The 21,530-nt window shown below is 36.3% G+C and overlaps 1 protein-coding gene across 5 annotated transcripts in view; it reads right to left on the bottom strand.

The window, feature by feature from the left end:
* The window catches only part of PREX2 (phosphatidylinositol-3,4,5-trisphosphate dependent Rac exchange factor 2), a 177,223-nt gene that overhangs the window by 107,328 nt on the left and 48,365 nt on the right, over positions 1-21,530 (bottom strand). For 4 of the 5 annotated variants that reach the window (XM_080578459.1, XM_080578460.1, XM_080578461.1 and 1 more), the window contains 5 exons: positions 21,047-21,151; positions 18,022-18,123; positions 16,125-16,286; positions 7,267-7,400; positions 5,494-5,597 (listed from right to left, as the gene is read on the bottom strand). In XM_080578459.1, coding sequence (XP_080434585.1) covers positions 5,494-5,597; positions 7,267-7,400; positions 16,125-16,286; positions 18,022-18,123; positions 21,047-21,151 — 607 coding nt within the window. Of the gene's footprint in view, positions 1-5,493; positions 5,598-6,996; positions 7,048-7,266; positions 7,401-16,124; positions 16,287-18,021; positions 18,124-21,046; positions 21,152-21,530 lie in introns of those variants that run through there. The other variant, XM_080578463.1, reaches the window with a different exon arrangement.

Genomic DNA, 21,530 nt, shown 5'->3' with positions numbered 1-21,530 from the left:
CCCTGAAGGTATTCAAAAGATGTGTAGATGTGGTGCTTAGTGACATGGTTTAGTGGTAGACTCAGCAGTGCTAGGTTAACGGTTGGACTTGATGATCTTAGAGGTCTTTTCCAACCTAAGTGATTCTATGAAGAAGGTATAAATTCAGTACTAAAACAAGCCGAGTCCTCCTAAAAGAACAGATCACTGTATTTAGAGTACTTTTGTTTGTGCTACATAAATAATTTCATAAAAACCAGCATTGTGGTTTTGTACCTAAAATTATTCAGAACTGCTCTGCTGATTGAATGATTTACTACTAAGTTTATAAACGGACTAAATATACAGTTGGGGAAATGCAATTTTGGTTTGAAGAGTAAGCAAATCATAAATACTTGATATATTTTCACTGATATTTGATGTATTTTTATTTGCTATCTGAATAAAGAAATATATATACAGTTAGTGATTACACAAGCTGAAATATTTTTAAAAAATCATTATGACTTCAAAAATATGCATAACCAAATGTGTAATTTTTGAAATATGTTCCTAACAACCCTACTTTCAGTGTGCATATAGTGGGAGAGAGGTAACAATTGCTGCTGATGTTCTTAAACTTCTTTAAACAAAAAATCTTGAACTGCCTCTTAGCATGTAAACTGCTATGCTATAAAAAGCAGACAATTTACTGCTTTTTACTCCTTCTTGACTTACATGACATTTGATTTTAACATGCTAGTCTATAAATCTTATTCAGAAATTAGCTAAGCAGACTTCCTCTCTGAAACCGACACCCCTGCATGAATGTCCTTCAATAGGATTAGATGCAACTCCTGGGGGAAAATTCGTGAGGCATAAATGGCCTATGAAGCAAATACATTTTTTTGCATAAAAGACAGATTAAAACTAGAACTAGCAACTATTGTACAAATTATTACAAAAATCAAAAGGTCAGCATTCTCTCACCAAAAACTTTCATTATGAGGCAAGAAAGTCCTGGGGCCAGCCCTGAACTACTGTAATAGCTGCAGACCTCTTTACTTTGTAAATACAGCTTCATAATTCAGCCCTGTTTTGTATAATGAGATGGGATTTTCTGAAACTGAAACCCTTGCTGAAATGCCTGCTACAATTTATCATAAATCTCAGCAGACATGCTAGTATCCTTTCAATAACTCTGCATTTTAATTAGATGGAAAGCAGCCAAGTTTTGTACAGTGAGCTGGGAAATGTCAGGAACTACTAGAAAATCATGAGACTGATGGCTGATTTCTAAACCAACAAAATTTTCTCATACTCACAAGAATATAAGTGCAAGCAAGTGTAAACTACCCATCGTATCATTCATGCACCCTCAGAAAACCAAAAAGTCGGTGAAAAGAAAGAAGCCTCAGACAGAAGCTAACAGCTGACAGACTGCAGCCTCCTGGAGATCAGAGGCAGGAGGGATACTGAAGGAAGGAAAGTTAATGTCCCTCTGTATTATTTATGCATGGACTTAAAAACCTGGCAATAAAGCACTAGCTGTGCCTTTTTGTTTATTCATTTTTAAAGTTGCAGGTTAATATTGTCCTGGTATAAGAATGTTTTCCAGTGGTCTTTGTTTTCATGCATCTGTCATCAAAACCCCCTTGTTTGGCAGGGAAATATTATGATCTCTAATGCAGAGAATCGTGGCAGTTAAAATTGTGGCAAAAGATGTATGTCAAAAAGTATTCCTCGGACTCGCACACAGATTTAGACACAGGTATTTCACTTTGGACAAAATTTTGGTGCTAACTTAGTAGTTAAAAGCCCCAAAATCGGCTTATCCTACCACTTGAATATCCCAGTGTAGAGATGACATTTCAAACACGTAGCTCACTTGGCTGACGAAGTTCTGTAACTGTAGGACCCTGAGCACTGACAATGTGATAACATGTTTATCTCGTGCCGAATTCTCTGAAAAGCCCGATCACCTAGCTGGGTGCTAAGACTGCCAAATGTTATACAGATGGCAATGAGTTAAGATGGAAACTGGTACTGCCAGCAAAATTCAGACCCCTGAAGCCCTAAGGTTCCTTATACCAGAAGAGCAGATGATCCCAAAAGTTACAGTAAACAACTTTAATGCTTACAGAAGCACCATGAACAATACATGAGAAAGGGTCATGCATAGCTATGAAAATATAAGCACTATGCCCCTAAGAGCTTGCACTCTAAATTAAGAATTATGGAAAATGATAGATAATTAAGGAGGGGAAAATACCAAAAAAAGCACATGCAAAGCTAACATGAATGAGGCTCAGAACACATTGCTACATTTGGGAATGAAATAAGGCAAAAAGAATGCAGCAGAGTATTATTGGGTTACAGTTCAAATGTGAATGATTACAGGGGATGAGAAACGACATCTGGGTGCCCCAAATGAGCACAGTACAGAAACCAAGACAGAAGAAGGTTAAAAAAGAGCATCATGATACGAGTGAAAGAAGTACCATCCTATAAGCATGAAGAGTGAACTGCTGACTAAAAGGAAGGAAAACAGGTTAAAAAAAAAAAGGGGTGGGGGAGATATACCAGAAAAGCAAAGAAGGCTGCCACAGACCAGTGAAATGACTCAAATATTTCCATATTTCAAAAAGAACCACAGAAAGCAGGGAAGAAGCAGCAATAATTACAGTAAGATATTATTTTAGAATATTGGACAAACAGAAAAGGAGAAGGCAGGAAACCTGGGGTTGGGGAAAAAGAAGAGGTGAATACACAAAACAAAATAATAATAAAAAGTAATAATAATTCATGTCTCGTAAGTGTGGAAAGTGTGAATTTTAGAAATGTTGCAAAGATCAAAGTGACAAGATTTGATATGGTGCAGGAGAGGAAGTGGGAAGGAAGGAAGATGGCCTTCAGTATTGTGTGCAAGGCTATAGGAAATGGGAAGGGTTGCTAAATTTCATTTTGCTGGAGGAAATTAGACTACTGGTATAGAGTGAGGAAGGAGATAATTTGTGTTCAGCTAAATTTTACTTGAAGATTTATTGAGGATGAAGATGAATGGGCAGGAATAAAAATGGACAGGGTGAACAAGATCAAGGAATGGAAAGCTAGAACAACCAAATGAAAGTTACGACAGACTTGAGAAATACAGGTGAAACTTGGAGGATGGAAGCAATATTTGCTAAAGACAATACTTAAAGCATATGTGGAATTGGAAACGACGAAAGAAAATGCTATAAAGTTCTTGGAATATTCATCAGGAAGAAGATGGTTGCTATAAGCTTCTGTGGCCACAGTAACACAAAGAGTTTTAAGTAAAAAGACAGCTGATTGTTTTCCTATGAAAAAGAACTTTCAAAGCCATAGAAAACTGCAAAGAAAAATCTCTTTTCCAGAAAAGATATCTGGAAATCAAACATGAGTGGAAAAAAGTGGAAAATACATAAACTTATACATACATAATACACTATACTTATGCATACTAATACATACGAAAAGTGGAAATACACACTTATTGCCAAGTCTAAGAGAAGACCATATGCATATAGCAACAAAATCAGAAAACCTAAGTCACAAGATAATGGAAACACAAAAACTATCTTGTATTTCTAATGTGCATACAAGGAAGATGAAGGAAAATAAATGGATGTTAGTCAAATAATAGGTGACATAAAAGACCAAAATACTCAATTGTCTTTTTTGCATAAGCAAAATGCTAACTGAGGTTTCATATTTCTCACAAATAAAACTAACAACTAGACAGGAATACAAACTAGAAAATGGAAATAGCAGGCTAAATTATATTCAAGTCAATGAGGCCTGACGAAATTCCATATAGTGCATTTACAGAAATCTCTACTAACCGTTTGGCCCGGTGAAGGACATAGCCCAAGCAGATGTCAAAAAGTTACTGTGAAATTTGTTCTATAAAACAAAGAAAACCTATCAAGTGTGACCCAAATTGCTATACCTTATATTTACCATTTTCCAGTAGTTTTATTGAGAAATGAAATGGTTTGTTTATGGAACCAAAGCAAGGAGAGTTGCAAGAACTCTGGGGAACAAAGTATGAATTCTGAATTCTTAAGAAATTGTAGAAAGAGTTGGTCTCCAGTAAAATAAAATTTAGTAAGGTAAGAAAGTAATTATTAGTAACTACGCATATATACTAATACAGTATAGAATATAATGGGATAGATAGCAGTACTGCACAAAAGGATCTGGTGGTACATTAGATCACAAAGTATTAAAAAAAAAAAAAAAAAGCCAAGCCAAGCCATTGTGGGATTACTAATAGACAATCCATGTGCAGCACCAATTATTCTGTAATTACTCTGTTCTACTTGGCACCAGCAAAGTTTCAGCTCTGGACACCACTTAATACAAAAGAGGCAAACAAACTGCGGAAAAAAATCACCAAAAGACACAAAAAAAAACAATAAAAACGTAGAAAACATGGCACATGACAAAAGGTTGAAAGACTGACAAAGAAGAGATGGAAGACAGACATAGGAGCCTTCCAATAAGTAAGTGTCACAATAAGAACAGTATTCAAACTGTTCTCCATACAGTAGAGTAAGTGAACTATTTTGAAAACAAACAAACACAAAATTACAAAAAAAAGAATCCTCACTTTTAAGAAATATTTAACTTCTGTGAAGAACTGAAACAGCTTATTTAAGCTGTACAATAATTGTTATTTCGGTTCATTTTTAAATAGAAGTTACATTCATAAATGCTTGGGATCCACAGTAGGGAAAATGCTTGGGATCCACACATGGGGAAAATCTAATGCTGTTTTAAAATCAGGACAAGTAATAGATAACTTGCTGAAACTTCCTTCAGACATATATTTGCAATACCATTGCAAGTTTACTATTTTTCATTTTGTTTTACATTAAACAGCCCCAAATATTTCAGTCTTTCTTTATTAATTATGAGGAAATAATAATCAGGGGGAAAAAAGTTTCAGAAAACTCAAGCTTATAAAATAAAAAGTAACATTTATAGAAGTATTTTGGGCTTTCATTTCTCTAACGTTTGTCAAGAAAATTTCTAGCAATCATATGGATTATATCCCTACAGGTGTTTTGAAAAACTTCATTTTTCTGAAACACTTTTATTACAATTTCAGCATTTGTAGTGTTTGAGGTTTCATCCCAACAGAAGTAACTTTCTCATCTGCTTGTACAAATACATCACATTCCTAGGGATAACCTATCTAGCAGTGCTGTAATGCTGTAAAGTGAAGTTAAATATACAATTTCAGTTGAGCAATAAATGTCACCCTATTTTATAACTCTGTTTATGTTAGTGTAAAACAGTCATCTATGACTGCCCAGCTACTAAAGTATGAAAGCAGTGAAGTGTCACAGAAGCAGAGCTTTGATAAGAGCAGACTGCACTTTTAAAGTAGCGTCTTATAATTTCTATGTACTAGAAGCCTCCATTCTCAAAGAAATCATAAAGCTTCATTTGATTTCATCACCCTGAAAGACTACTTTAGTAAACTAGCAGCAGAAATATACTCACCTGTTCCATCATCTACATTCTCTACTTCCATCACTTCTGTGTTTATTCTGCCCCGAAAAAGGTAACGATGGCCGTCAGTAGATGCTTTGCTGTTCTTCAATCGCCTGATAAGAGAAAGAGAAGATGAGCAAGTCACCCACAACTTTGTGTTATGTTTCTATACTGCTACTTGTACATGTAGCATCCAAAGGAAACTGTAAAGGTCACAACTCATTTATACGTCTAATCGAATTGTCTCATTCCTGAATGGGACACTGATGATGCTAAAGCAAAGATGCCAACTCTGGCAAGACTAAGCTTCAAACTGGTAGATGACAAGAGTTTATCAGCAAAGCCTCACTCTAGAAGTCCTGTTCCAACACTTTGATACTTACTTGCCACACTCTGTCATTAAAGAGAAAATAATGCACTGGGAGGATGTGTCCTCCTAGCTGCTTTAGCCTCCTTATATTTATCAAGAAATTCAATACAAGGTTAGCATGACTGAAAAAATGAAATAACACTTTTGGATGTAAATTTTGCCCTACACACATGTATGTTAGCCTCATATGTGGCACTTATGCATGGAAGAACTATGAACACATTTTTTCTTCCGCACTTGAAAGTTAACCAAGAATTATACTTAAGAATTTCTGATATTTTGGAGGTAGTCAAGGCCTTTTGAGACTCCCAGTCCTACGCAGCTTTTCTCATGTAAGATAAACCAGAGATGATTTTCTGTCCATTTCAGCCCGTAATGATAATACTGTATTTCAAACAAAAGTCAGTTCCTGAGAATTAATGATCGTCTGAGTTCTGACCTTCACTCACTCCAGAGAGATAGTAATCTTCAGAAAATGACCTGCCTCTCAATCATTACTGTCTAATGAGTAACTCTATTACATTATAAGCTTCTTATTCAAAAACTGAATAATATATTAAAAAAAATAGCAGCAAGTATAAAGGTTCAGTATATTTTTTCTCTCCAAAGTGAGTCAAATCCAATAATCCTAGAGACCTTTGTATCCATGAAACTAAAGCTTAGTGATCCATGTTTATACAACTGTGCAGCAAAAGGATGTTTAAAAATTACAAAAAATGCATTTTATTTTGGCAGGGGTATTACAGAGCATTTCCAAGGTCTATCATGTTTCCAGGAATCTACCAAGGACCTATCTAGCAATATGTGTATTCAGTGGCTATTAAAAGCAGTTTCTGGATCAAAGAAAGAAACTCAAGCAGTTTAAAAAGGGATACCTGTACGCAGAATCCTTATTCCTCAGAAGCATAAGAGCACTGAATGAACATTAACTACAGAAGGTTGTTGCTGACCTACAGAATTACTCCCTGCAATGCAGCAAGCAGCAGCATTCTGGCTCTTTTCCCTGATTAGAAATACAAAGGCTTGAAACACTTGAAACTTTAGAGACTAATTTTATAGCATAAGCTACAATCCTAATGTGTTTAACTAAACATTCAGCCTGTTTACCTAACCTAGAAGAGAGTGAGACCACCACATAGTACCTGTTATGGAAGTCTGATGAAACAGATTCCTTCTCCCTCTATTTCACCATTTGGTTTCTGCATTCCTACAAAATTTTTCCAATGTTTGAATTAAATGCAATTCTTAGTGGATGATGGGTTTCCTCTGAAAATATTTAAGTTTATATTGCAATTAACTACAATAAACACTTCGGTATTGTTCAAATATTGTTAAGAAAAAGCATACAGAGGACTAGCTCTACCGTAAGAAAAAACACAAATGATTTTTCAAAGTATAAATGGACCATTTACCTATGCTTTTTTTTGCAGTAGACCAAAAGGTTATCAAACAGAAAAAATATCCGCTCTTGAATATTTCCTGCTGAGATTTTCAGAAGTAGTCCACTTCGCAGCATTTCTGTGCATGTGTCAGTGATGTTGGACCCCTAAAATTAATGGGAAAGAAATCAATCATTTTTATTTTGTGTTAACTGAAGGATTCTGCAGCAAGAAAGGACAACATTTCTTATACAAACTCACAATTCTCTGAAAACACCAAGACTAAAACTTATGGTTATTTCTTAATATTGTAACTATATAATAATTTCTAATGTTTACTTAATAACATTTAACACCAGCTTTGTATTCACCTAGTACCATAATTAACTAGGAGAAGGGTTTTTTGCTTTATTGGATGTTTAAGATTCCTCATTAAAGTTTCCAAATTATGTCACGTCTGTACACAAGATCTCTCATGATAAACCAGTCCAACTTTATAAAACAAGTCTTATCCTTTGTGACTTTAATATTTAGTAAGAAAAGTCTGCAAATGAGGCTTTGAAACACATAATCTATGCCAAGATTAATTTGGAAGCTGAGGTAACCCCAAACTTGAATGTCATTAAGTGTATGTATAGTTCCATACTAAATTGAGCTAGACAGAATCAAAGTTGATAGCAGCATCTACAAGTAAGACTAGCATACTTCTTCTTAACATACTCTGAAGACATCAGAATTTTGTTAATCTTTATATGTTTGGAATGAAATTTCCCATGCCTCGTTATTGCTTGAGGCAGATTGTTTTGGTTTTGTTTTTGTGTTGTTTTGTTTTGAAAACAAGGCAGGCATTTTCAATAAGCTTAATCAAAAAGAACCAACTTTAACAAAGAATAACATTTTCCCAAAAATATTCCTATGACAAATTCCTAGCATTTCAGTGCCTTATAAAGACAAATGAACCTCTCAAAGAAGCCTGCCTTGAAATCAAGGTGCACTTTGCTATTTCTGAAAACCATAGAATCATTGAATCATTTAGTTGGAAAAGACCATTATGACATGATTAAGATCATCAAGTCCAACTGTCAACTTTATACTACCAAGTTCATAACTAAACCATGTCCCTAAGCACCACATCTAGACATCTCTTAAATATCCCCAGGGATGGTAACTCAACCACTTCCCAGGGCAGCCTGTTCCAATGACTGCTTGAACCATTTCTTCACCCTTTCCATAAAGAAATTCTTCCTGATATCCAATTTAAACCTCCCCTGGCACAACTTAGGGTCATCTCCTCATGTCCTATCACTTGTCACCCGGGAAAACTGACCAACACCTACCTCACTGCAATGTCCTTTCAGGTAGTTGTAGAAAGCTATAAGCTTCAGCCTCCTTTTCTCCAGACTGAACAACTCCAGTTCCCTCAGCCACTCCTCATCTTGTTTTCTAGTCCCTTCACCAGCTTTGTTCTTCTCTGAACACATTGCAGCAGCCCAATATCTTTCTTGCAGTGAGGGGCTCAAAGCTGAACACAGTACTTGAACACCAGAGGACAATTACCTCCCTGGTCCTGCTGGCCACACTATTTCTGATAGAAGCCAGGATGCCATTGGCCTTCTCAGCCACCTGAGCACACTGCTGACTCATGTTCCTGGTCCTTTTCTGCCAGGCAACCTTCCAGCCACCCTTCCCCAAGCCATCACTGCAGAGGTTGTTATGACCCAAGTGCAGCACCCAGCATTTATCCATGTTGAATGCCATACAAGTCCATGCTCCTGTGGGACAGACCTTCTGTACTTGTTCTATGTGCATCAAGCCGTGCAATCCTATTGATAATTATGCATACATCCCAGCTCAAGGAGCTTCTTAATTTCAGCCAGTCAACATTCAACCTGCAAAACCTGCAAAAGCCAGGGATTTTCTTTCATCTACACATGTTCTGAATGACTTTTACTTGCAATAGCTGTAGTTACTTCCTCTTCTTGATCTAATCACAACAGCCCAAAGAAAAATGTATTCAATTAAGAGCCAAGAAGCAATCATGGGTTCCGCTCTCAGCTCTTCATCTTACCATGCATCCTTTGTACGTCACAGTCCTGAATATTGAGCAACAGCTCACTCTGCTCTAAGGAGAAAGCGGGCTATTTACAGAGATGATAAGAGAGATTGCACAACTATAACAGTGGAACATAATTCAGGTCTCTAAATCATCAACTTCAGTATCAGTGCTAACTAACCATTCTTGTTTCCATTTAGGATCAAATGAGGCAAAAATGAATATCATCTATAGCCACTAGACCATATTTCCCTTCCTAAGACAGAATAAACACCAGAAGCTGGCATATTAATTTACAGTTGTATTTGAAACCAAACACTGAAACACCTTAGCACACACAGTAATATAAATTAAGCATAAATTAGAACTGAACTTAATTCTTGCTGACAACTACAGAAAAACAAGTTGTTTCTTTCCATTACATTTCATAGCTTTTGTACATTAAAAAGAGTAATCAATGTTATGCTGCTTTTAAAATCTGTTGGCATTTATTTTTAAAAGGCTGTATTTTTAAAAGGTTTTATTTGTTTCCTTGCTTTTACAGAAAAAATCATCTTTGCTGGAAAATTATAATTTTTCTATGGACACCAAATATTTCAGCTTAAGGCTTCAAAACTGTTTCAGCAGTTTCAGTTTTCAACAAAAGGGTGTATTTTTTCATATAAAGCATTTCATGAAATCATTTCATCTCTTTTTATTGAAAAAAAATCATTTTCACTGTAGGAAAATATAACTTTTTCCCAACAGTCCTATTGAGTTCTGCTAGTATGCCAGAATCATGTCTTAAAATACCATGTTCTATACATATGTTAAATGTATGTAATTCAGGTTACTTGAATTCCTAAGATTTACCTAATTCATTATTTAAGTTCGACATTGCAATATGACAGTAAGTATTATCTGTATCACATTACTACCCTTTGCTATTGTTTTCCTCTTCGTTCTCCTCCTTTTCTAACACAAACTGCTAGATGATGAAAAAAACATTCTAGAAATACTTTTTTCCCCTCAGAGACCTCCCTTCCAAACACTCAACAATGTTAACTTCACTTATCCTATACCTTCTGACAAGATCACAGCCCATGGTGGTATGGCCGCAGGCCAGTGAATTTTGTTATTGCTGTTGTATTTACTGAAGTCCAAGGGAATAAGATAACAGGATCAGAAGTCACATCTGGCTGTCCTACATAACACTGCCAGTGCCGAAAAATCTTTTCTTCTGCTCCCCCCACCATGCCTTATGTATTTAACACTGTGAGGGTCAGCCTGCTCCTACAGTTTGGATGGGCATGGAGCTGACAGGGACAAAAGAGGAAGGGTGTATTATATGGAAGTACTGCTGTCCCTACACCTGGGGTAAGCACTCCACTGCATCCCCAAGAGGTAAAAAACAGCCCAAAGAAGGATAAAGCAGACAGGACAAAGGACCACCATATCCCATACAGTTCAAAGGAGGAATGAAAACTATAAGAACTTTTTCATGAAGGATGTATCCACACTTTGAACGTGGGTTTACAGCAGGAACGCCCAAGCTACAGTTTATACGCAGAGCATTAGGATAACTCATTAATCCAGCAGCACGAGGAATTTCTCATAGGGAAGGTTCAAGGTTTCAATAATGAATGAGAGGATACTCTTGTCCCAGAAGCAGGAGAGGCTACTGGCTCCACAGCTAAAAATTAACTACAATCCCTACAAGCAATATTTTAGAACAAATATTATCAAAACCTTCTGAGACAAACAATTTTTCATTAAATGCTTAAACTCAAACTACCAAGGAAATCTCAAATGTAAGCAATTTGAATCTGAAATGCAATTCGCCTTTTTAAAGTTTTCATGAATACACACATTTATACTCATTGCTTGCACGTGAAGATCATATAGTTGCTTAACCTAAATGTAAAAGTCAGTGCTACCAGGCTACAACTCATGTTTTTATACATTGAAAGTAACTGCAATTACAGTTGCTGGGATATTTTCAGTGAAGCCAGAATTTTTGTAATATATTGATTTAAAAATTAACAATAATCAATAATTCTATTATTGTAGAAACAAACCTGTTCTAAAAATGTTCCAACAAAACATATGGATTCAGTTGAAAAAAAAAATAACCTGAAAAGCAGACTTCTACCATGAATCTAGACTTGTTTGTCCTCCATCTTTCCTACTGAGTCACTGAAGACTCCAAATGTCTAATTTTAGAGCAGTCCTTATCACGAAATAAATACATTTAAAATGCACTGGGGGGAGAAAACAATATCCCCTTCATCCTTAAGTCATTAAATACCCATCTTAGACAGTCAAAAATGTCCTTTATTACCATGCAGTCAAAAGCAGTTATTTGTTCATTTCAGTTTTTAGAAAAATTACTTTTCCACATATTTTTGGCAAATTTCAGTCAAACATGGAGGTCTGAGTGTACTGATTCAGTGGCCACCGCTCTAACGGTGATAAAGGTCAGAAATTGCAGATATTAACTTATTTTTCAGTACCTTCATGCATGTGTGAGACATAGAAATAAACAGGGGAAAGGGCTAAAAATTCTGGAGTTTAAAACAGAAATCTCTATTAAAATACCATTTGATGATATGGTGGAATAGAAAGAGATGGAATACTCGATGCTACAGTTACTAAGTTGGCCTGTGACTCAAACTGGGTTGTTCTGTTTTCAGCTTACAACAAATGCAATAATTTTATTTTTTCTTCTCTCACTGAAACATCCACGCAAATTTTACTGACAGGCTCCTTCAGCTGCTGAGCCATTCTCCAGCTGAGACAGCCACCTACACAAGTTCTGAATTCAGGCCAATAAATTTAACCACTTAGGAAATTAAATAAGAAAGTCATTATACTCAAAATTTTTTTTCTTGAAGCAGATGTTCCATTTTTCCATGAATCTGTATTTTTATCATAACAAATGCAAGCTTCATTTTATGACACTTATGTATAGGAATTCAAGTCATGCTTTGATCAGATTCTAAAAATAGTCTTTTCTTTTTCCCCCTTTCCTCCTTCTAGTTGGGGCCAAGCAATGTGCTAAGCATTTCCTTCTGGAAGGAAATCTCCAACAAGTTTGTCTCTTTATTTTTAGGCTATGCAGAAAACCAGATGTTTATTTAATTAAATCCACTCTCATGCATCGCATTCAGAGATTTTTTGTAGTTGTTGTTGGGATTCATTCAAAATATTGTTAGCTCTCACAAATGCTCTGGAATTCTTACCATTTCAAAGATGCGTATATTAAGATCAGGGCAATTTTGCCAGATTGGGTACCCTGTGGTTGCCATATGATAACATCAAACCTGATCAGCTCAGCTATAATAAACACCACATAACTCTACTGAAAACAGACTATTTTAAGACAATGGCACTATTTCAGAGTTCAAGCACAAGTGAAATCCTAAAATTAAATCTAGGGAAAAAAATCAATGTTGGAAGGAAATTACTATGTTATGGTTCACAGAACACATTCAGAGCAGAGAGAGAATAAGTCTACGTCTTGCATGCTTCTGTCCATATTGCTTCCTTTGCCCGTTAATATATCTTCAACAGCATACATATTTACTAGTGGATTTCTTCTTAAGGAGTCAGAAGAAGCTTAATGCAGGGAAGTGGACTCCCTTTTCAGGGTTAGAACTTTGAGAACAGTCAGTTCTTAACCAAGTTACATGACTAATAATGCACTGAGTTAATCATACTGTAACTTTATACTTGAGTGTGTTCATTAAGATGTATTTGACATATGTATAAAACTCAAGGCACTGAAAGCAAGTAGAAAAATTTAATCACTGCAGCACTGCAGAAGACTTAATTGAAAATCTGAAAATAACAGAAGGAATAAAACCTGTGATAGGCAATAAGGATTATTTAACAAGTTTCCCTTGCCTTAAAATATTAGTAGCATTAGGATTGAACTTGCTATTTCTTCTTCCATGAAGGTGTTGCACAAGCTAAAACATGCATTTTAATGTTTACATGCCCTAATCTTTCCAAGATATAGCTGATGACCGCAAGTTCAAGGTAATTATAAAAAAGAAACTTATTTTTACATAGTCTAAACAATCAGCTGTTAAGATATTTGCTTCTTTTGGAAGGTGTTAGGTCAAGTAGACTTCTCAATGATAACATTTAAAGCTTTATTTTATCCAAGTTCTCTCTTTTTAAAAATTCTGCAAACAATATCCTGGCATGACTACACACTCTATGTCATTTATTATTTGTCTTTAATGGCTTGTTTTGAGACTGAGGGTTATAACTAAAGGCAGAAAGGTTTGCCTGAATACAGACCAGCAATTATAGTTTTTGTACTTGCTAAGATTCCTTATCTTGAGGCACAGTGAATTTTCATGGAATGTATTGTATTGACAGTCCTAGAACAAGACTACCATGCTCTGAGTTCTGGCATAAGCAGATTTCTCTGCTCTAAATTATACCTACCCCAATTACAGAAATGGAAGAGCAATTCTTGAAAATGTTGTCACACAGCAAAAGGAAAAATACTGTAAGTATTTCATAAGATGGATAAGATGTATTTCAAATCCTACAGTGTACTATAGAAGCACAAAAAATTTGATTAAAGTAAAATTAGTTATTTAATCCATATTTAGAATGAATCAGATCTTCCCATACTACTCAATTAACAATAAATGAAAGGTTTGTTTCACAGATCATCAGATTACACATGCGGCAGATAGGAAAGCATCATGGACAGTATTTAGGGAGTTCTTTGTTCACAGTAATTTTTATTCTCCTTTCAGATAGTGGCTTTTCATTGAACCCTTCTGGAAGGCAGGGGGAGACTGAATCCTCTGCTGGAGAAGCAGAGGGCAACCTTATGCAAAGTAAGTTCAAGAAGCTGCAGGTGTAAGTGGGTGTATAATGTAAAATTGGGAACCTAGAGCACAAGGACAGAGTACAGAGAAACAGAGAGGAAGTTTCTGGGGGGAAACAGAAGGTCCTGTATAAAGTTTCCTGCCACTGAGAAAACACTGTATAGCATCATAGACCCACAGTCTTAGCAACAGCAGGGAGGGAACAGAGATACATGTAAACTATTTTTTTCTCTCTGCTGGATCTATTATTATGAATGCTTAAATGACAGTTGACTATTCTTGCCTATATTCTATTTTCTGTTGTTATACTTCCTGTGGAACTCGGTCAGTTGAAGTTCAGACAGGTCCATCTCAAAGCCTCCTCTGATTCAGGGTCCCACCAGTGTCGCTAACCCTTTCTTTCCTCTGCACTGTATGAAGCCATTTCCCACTACATAGCCAAAAAATCAGATCTCAGTCTATCAGACTAGCATGCAAAAAAAATAACAATAATTTTTTCTTTCTATCTTTTCCAACCAGCAAACCTTCAGCAAAGCAAAGAGTCGTTGCCTATACACATCAGAAGTAGCACAGGATTGGAGGGGAGAGCTTCAGAGATTGCGTTAGTCCTCACTTTACAATGAGGAGCATGCGATCCTCTCACTACAGCTTGACAGCCTTCAGACTGGTCACCAGTCTTGTAGACAGCAGTCAAGTTGTTAAAGCTTTGCAGGTAGCCAGTGTGGGTGATTAACTGAAGGTCGATTATCAGACTGGACAGAGATACAGAGGCATTAGGAGATTGAGTTACTCACTGGACCAAATGTAGATGCCAGTCAATGAGGTTCTCTCATTATCAGTGGAGAGAAGCAGGGACATCCAGGATGAAACTCATCTCGGCCTAAGTACAGCTCAAAAGTATGTCAGGTAGATCTTATCACCAAATAGCCTGTTTCTCTCTATTGTTTGAAAAGGACTCAAATTAAGGCAAGATAAAACTCACTCCTGGTGTTTGGTACTACTAAGACAAAATCCCTTCCCCTATTTCTTAAGCAGCTCTCCTAGAAAGAGGAGTGGAACAGTAGTACATACTACAGTTTTCAGAAAAGCAAAGAACTACTTCCATGTTGAAATTAGACTTAAAAAACCCTGTGTATAATATTCAAAAATGACTTTTAAAAAATGTTAACACTGCTTGCTTTGTATTTATTTTACTGGGACTTCACTTGTGTTTACCTCCTACCTCTATCTGTGCAGCTCAGACATTTGGATACAAAACACCCAGAGCAACTTGAAGAAATACCTGTATCTGTATCCATATTTCTTTATAGCACTCAATATAATGTAGCACTCAATATAATGCAAAAGGAAGGTTTTGGCAACACAACTACTTCATCATGTTGCTATTTAGGGGAAAGGTTGGATCTTCTTTTGGATCTTCTACGTCTAACTCAGGAGCAGATTTACTGTCTCTGTGCAAAAATAAAATAAAGCCATAATATTTGCTAATCATTTAAAAATAAACAAAACCAAACAAAAGACCTCTTACATAGAGTCTGCTAAACACATTTATGTTACCTTAGCTCAGCTATGGAGACTAGCTACAAGCTGACAGGGTCTATGTACAAGCTGACAAAAAATAGGGATTCTTAGAGCATGATCAACAATCAAAATATTTTTCTACCAGACAAATGCTCTTAAGCAGGTATTGACAGCAGTAGAATCAGAGCAGCAGTTAAGATTGGGATTTATATAATGTATACATGTGCACACATATATGTTGATGTAAACGACCAAGACTTCAAATAAAACACTGAACATTTGCCATCTTTCCTGGAAGCCTGCTATACAGCAGTGCTCAGTCATGGAACAACACTTAATTTAGAGAACAGATACTAAATAAAAGCTGTGATTTCACAGAAGAGGGGATTTCACAGTACCTCAGGATCACAAAAACAGTGCAATATAGGCTTGTTGAAAATTTTTACTCTCTCCTTCATACAAAGCAAAACATCCTGTGACATTACCTCCCAACCTTCAACATGAGACTGCCATTCTTCCAGAAACTCTAATTTTTCCATTTGTCTTTTGGCCTCATTTATGTTGGAACAGACAGCTTTCATAGCCTGGAGGGCTTCCATTAGTGCTGCATAGTCACTGTGCTTCCTTGGAGTCCGCTTCAGTAACTCCTATTTAGACATTAAAAGAAAAAACAACTTGTCTTTGATCTCTAAATGAATATTACAAGAGGCTTAAATTGAGTAGAATACAAAATCAAAACATGGACAGACTTCTTTTACTATGTGGAAAAGTAAATAAACCCTCTGGTGTTGTGTTCTAGTAGGACACTAAAACTCAGAGAAATAAATTGCTATTAATAAAAATTATCACTACATAGGAAAAAGTTGGCATTTCTGCTACTTTTCTTTCCCCAACAATGTTTCTTCATATTCGCCTTTATTGTTTTTAATACTCCATGGGATGGAATTGTTCAACAACAAAGATAACAACTCTGTTTAAAAATGTTAGTTTACTGACGTCAAAATCAACACCTGCCTTTCCTGCAACTTAGGACAAAAAAAGAAAAAAAAAAGTTTCTTTAGCCCCAGTCTATTGTTTAATCTACTGCAATACACCAGAGAAGTGAACAATAGCTTAGGTGACTCACTGATTTTGGATGGTTATTGGTAATGGCAGCGATACCGAAAACCAAAAGCGGAGTTGCCAGTATTCATTGGAGATTTCCCATCTCAAACTACCAACTCCACTTTTACAGCTGGACTGACTAAGTGCAGCCTTCAGTGCATATCCTGATGGAGGCTTGGGTACATTCTTTCTGGAGGCTTAGCAAGAAGCCTTAACCCTGCTGCCACTACACCCTGTATTGAATTTTTTTGTACATAAATATCTTCATTTCAATGTGTCCCTAGTTTAATTCATTAGTCAATTTCCCCTGCTTTGTCTGTACTCCATTCAAAAATAGAATATTTAAAAAAAAAATTAATTTGCCAAGTGAACTGTAAAACCACAGGTACCTGGGATGATTCAAACCTCATTGCAACTGTATCCTGTAACTTGTTTAAAAAAAAAATCTTTATTTTAACACGTTTACTTTTATGTTTTTATGTCAGTGCAATGAAATGCATATGCCTCATAACTGGCAGTGTTTCAGATCTAAACTCACGCATGCATTGTGAAAAATACAGTCTAACAATCATATTTCAAGTAGCTTCTAAAGCAGAGTGTGCTCTTGCTTTTCTCTCTGTTTGAAACAATAAACAAGATTAAACTCAAATTTGTTACGCATATATGTATTTTAAATATTTACTTTCCTGATTATTATATTATTTTATTTACTAACATTAGAAAATTTCAGTAACTTCGAGATTTGAATATGTAATGCTTTTTAGTACATTTAACACATTATTTTCAGCCATAACAGTAAGATAAGCATAAACATGTAAACATGCATAAAACCACATACAGCATCTTACTGATACTCTGAAGCGTTTCTTTAAAAACATCTTCATAAATATTTTTCATTTACACTTTGCTGATGGCAGATTAGATTCAGCAAAGCATGTTGGCAACAAGCTCTGCTATCCCAAGCCTTTTAAGCAAGGACATTTTCAAACCTAGTCTCATTAAACTCACTTAAATGGTTCACTTTGATTCAACAATCAGGAGGCAACCTCACCACTAGATACAGAAGGGAGCTAATAATCTTAATTGAGCCAGACTTCTCAGTCCTTTTAATACCCATGTCAGAAGAGTTACCCTACCTTTAATGAGAGCAAGTCTGGGTCGAGTATCTGATAGAGATTATTCACTGCATAGGGAGATAGTTCTAGCTGTTCTGAAATATTCTTAGTAACCAGTTTTATATAGAGATTATGAAATCCAGGATAAAAAACTCTTAAGTACCTTCAAAAGAAGAGGATACTTGCATATTCTTTGTATTGGCGTTACTAGATACCCCTCCAATGGCACATCTGTGTTCTTACGTCCTCCAAGGAGCATGCAATTCTAAAGTGCAAAAGTTCAACAAATTATTAAAGAATCCTGAGAAAATTACACTTTCTCAAATCATGAGTTATGCAAGAGTTCAAGAGAGGAGTCTGTTACTGGTTTTAATCTCCATTAGATACCAAATTTCTATAACATAAGCAGTTGCCATTGAAAATTATCAGAAATAAAGATAAGGGCATACACACACAGCAAAAATGGCTAACCCATGTATGGATTACATGCAGCTGTGTTAACTATCTGATGACGGAGGTTTGCAAGACTCTCACAAGAACAGACTTGAACTACATGCACAGACAGGTACATTGACTATCATCCATGACAAGAAAACTGCAACGATATTATGCAGGCATCATGATGCAGGTACTCTTTCTCCATCCAATCCAACTAACAGTTGCCTTTTATTTAAATGCTGACAACAAAAGGCAATAAACAAAATGCTAAAAATACACTTTCACACTTCAATAACAACAACAACATCAAACAACTCAGAGTGATCATTACATACGTTGTTTGAGATAGAAAGTGGTATTAAAAAACGGTTTGACCTTGGTTTCAACAAGGTCATCTGAATACAATAAAGGTCTTCTGTTTACATGCTTCTATATTTAAACATGATGTGCAATGAATAAAATATACTTAGTCATGGACTAAAGAATATGTGAGTTTAGACAAGACTTCCAACCGTCAAAGCAAGTAATACATTAAATACTGGGTGGAAGCATCCATGAAAAAGCAGCTGAGAGAGAGAAAAGAGTAAGGGCTATTTGAGATAACCAAGTATGCAAGGGACATCACAGCAAATATTTGGAATTGCTGGAATTAAACTGTAAGTACATAAAGACCTACGGTAATGATGGAAATTATTTTATCAAGAGATGAGACGGAATTGTGATGCAATGGCATGAGATAAACTAAGGCTTCATAGATCAAGATATCTAAACCAAGAACAATAAACAAAAGTATTTTAACACAGCCAGATGGTATCTTGACATGGGCCACAAATCTGGATGCAGACCCGTTGTTGATGTAACAGAGGCTACAAAAGTGCCTGGCCGCTCTGCTCAGTGCCTAACACACAATGCACATGCCCAATACACAGTGCTGCTGTGGCCGTCTGTACTCTCACCTTTAAGTGTCTGCTCTGCATTCCTGGTCAATCACCTTCTGTCCTATCCTAAAGGATCCTTTATCCTAAAGCATCTCATTTAACCTGTCAATCAAAAGCTTTACTAAAAAATGACTGACTAACTTGAACAAGATAATGGCAATGTGGGCTACAGGTTCATGTAATATTTGACTTTATACTTAAAGGCTAGAAAGTCTGCTTTCAACTCCCAGCTATTTACAGATAACCACATCTCTAATGACCTCGACTGTTCTGTCTGGCTAGAAGGCTTCAATTTTGCTTTCAAATTGAACAGTCAACCTAGAGAACCTCCTGTTCATTCCCTAGGTTAGACTGCTGCCACTTATTCTACAGACACATCCCGAATCTATGAGGAACACAAAGCTGATATGGAACCTGCTCCTGGGAATACATGACACCTACATATCATGAACTGCCACAGCTGCATAATTGGGTTCCTTTATCACAAAACAAGCTCTTTGCAATCTTTCTCCAGAATATTTTGCTCTTTGTCTCTGCAGTCAGCATTTACTCCATCCTCTTAAGTCCAGCCATACTGCTCCCAAAGCTCTCAAAATAAGAACCATGTGTGTGCCCATCCTCAAGTCTGGGGCAAGTTGAGGAATACTGTGTCAACTGCTGAGGAAAGAACAACTTTGAAGCTGTTTTTCACTATGAATGGAACACTGCTGAACAAGAAACAGTAAAGAAAGGCAGATGGAGCTTCATGTCACCCAGTACAACCCTACAATGAGGAAATTCCCACACTGCTATTAATTTGGCTGCAAGTTAATGGAGATAGGGAGTCAGAACCAGTTTCTTTCCAAAATTTAGTAAGCTGCACTAGGACAATTTCACCAAGAACTCTGTCAACAGCAGCAGTGAAAGTCTACTGCACACTAAATACTAATAAATTAATAAATAAAGCTTGTGATGTTTTAAACTATATTTGTGATGTTTTGCTGATAGTGACATTTGCTTAAGTTCACTCTTAGTCCCAAAATGCAATAATCAGATCTGATCACTCTGGACTTCAGTATCATATCTGAGGGCACCTGCTCAGGTGTGTAAGTTCCAATAGAGAAGGCCACGCACTTCAAAGCTGACCTTGTTATCACAGGATGTCATGAAGGAAAACACAAAAATCATTCCATACTGAAATCTTCTTTTAACAAATCATGTCAGCTATTAGGAAACTCAGTATTTACATGCAAACTGTTTTTGCTTTAGAAAAAGAATTTGGACTCTCATGCTCAATATTTTAAAACCCCTCCTTAATTGTCTCGTAAAGCAAAAGACTAATTGTGTAGCTGTTTTATTTGACCTCTGATTAAGCCCGTGTCTAAGATCAGGATGGCTTCTCTACGATCCATAACAAACCATTTTTCTGTTTGGTACAGCCTTCGCTACAGTACCAGAATGTGTACCGTATCTTCAGAAGCTCTGCCTAAACTTTCAGATTCCTTTCTCTAATTTCATTCCCTACCACTCCTAACATATCTTATTCTATTCTTTTTTCTTCCTACAGACACAGCTGGATTTACACCCTTATTTCTAGGCCAGCAAGATCTAGGCATAATGCCTAATGCTGTGATAATGCATGGGTCCAAGGGCAGCAGTGAAAATTCGATGTACATAACCCTTCCTCTGAAAACATCACCCCCAGCTGAAACGCCCACTGCCCACTACAAGCAGGTGTGCTCATTGTTGTTACATCGTGGAGACAACAGTGCTAACCATTCACTGCCCAGTCAAAAAATACCAAGTTAGAACACCAATTCAAAGTTTATTTACCAGAAGAAATGTCCGCACTGTTCTTATTTTGTTAAGGTCAAGCAGAACTTTCTGTGCCTTCTCATGGTTACTGCAGTATTCATCATAGATACGAAATTTCTCTTTCTGCAGAAACAAAGAAATAGATTGTTCTTCAGTTGCCATTTGGATTTTTTTTAATTAAAAAAAAAAACATGGAAAGCACACTTTTGAAAGCTGAACAGCTAACATAGTCATCATTTTGGAAGGCCAGCTATTCCTCCTACATCTATTATTTGAGCTCCAGCCTTTCTTCTACTTTTTATTTCTGTTTTTAATTAGAATTATGAAGTTGAACAGTCTGGAAGCATCGCTTGAGAATTTTCTGAAAAATTTCAGAGGTTGGAATATCACCAAAACATGGGATGAAAAAAAATAAAAAGGGAAGAAAACATACAATTAGTATCTTATTTGCTGACTCAACAGCACTCCTGCAGGCCACCATCAGATACCAGTGGCCCAGTAC

Source organism: Anser brachyrhynchus (assembly GCF_964034855.1).
Source record: "Anser brachyrhynchus genome assembly, chromosome: 2".
Classification (NCBI taxonomy): domain Eukaryota; kingdom Metazoa; phylum Chordata; class Aves; order Anseriformes; family Anatidae; genus Anser; species Anser brachyrhynchus.
This window is presented reverse-complemented; position numbering and strand designations above follow the sequence as displayed.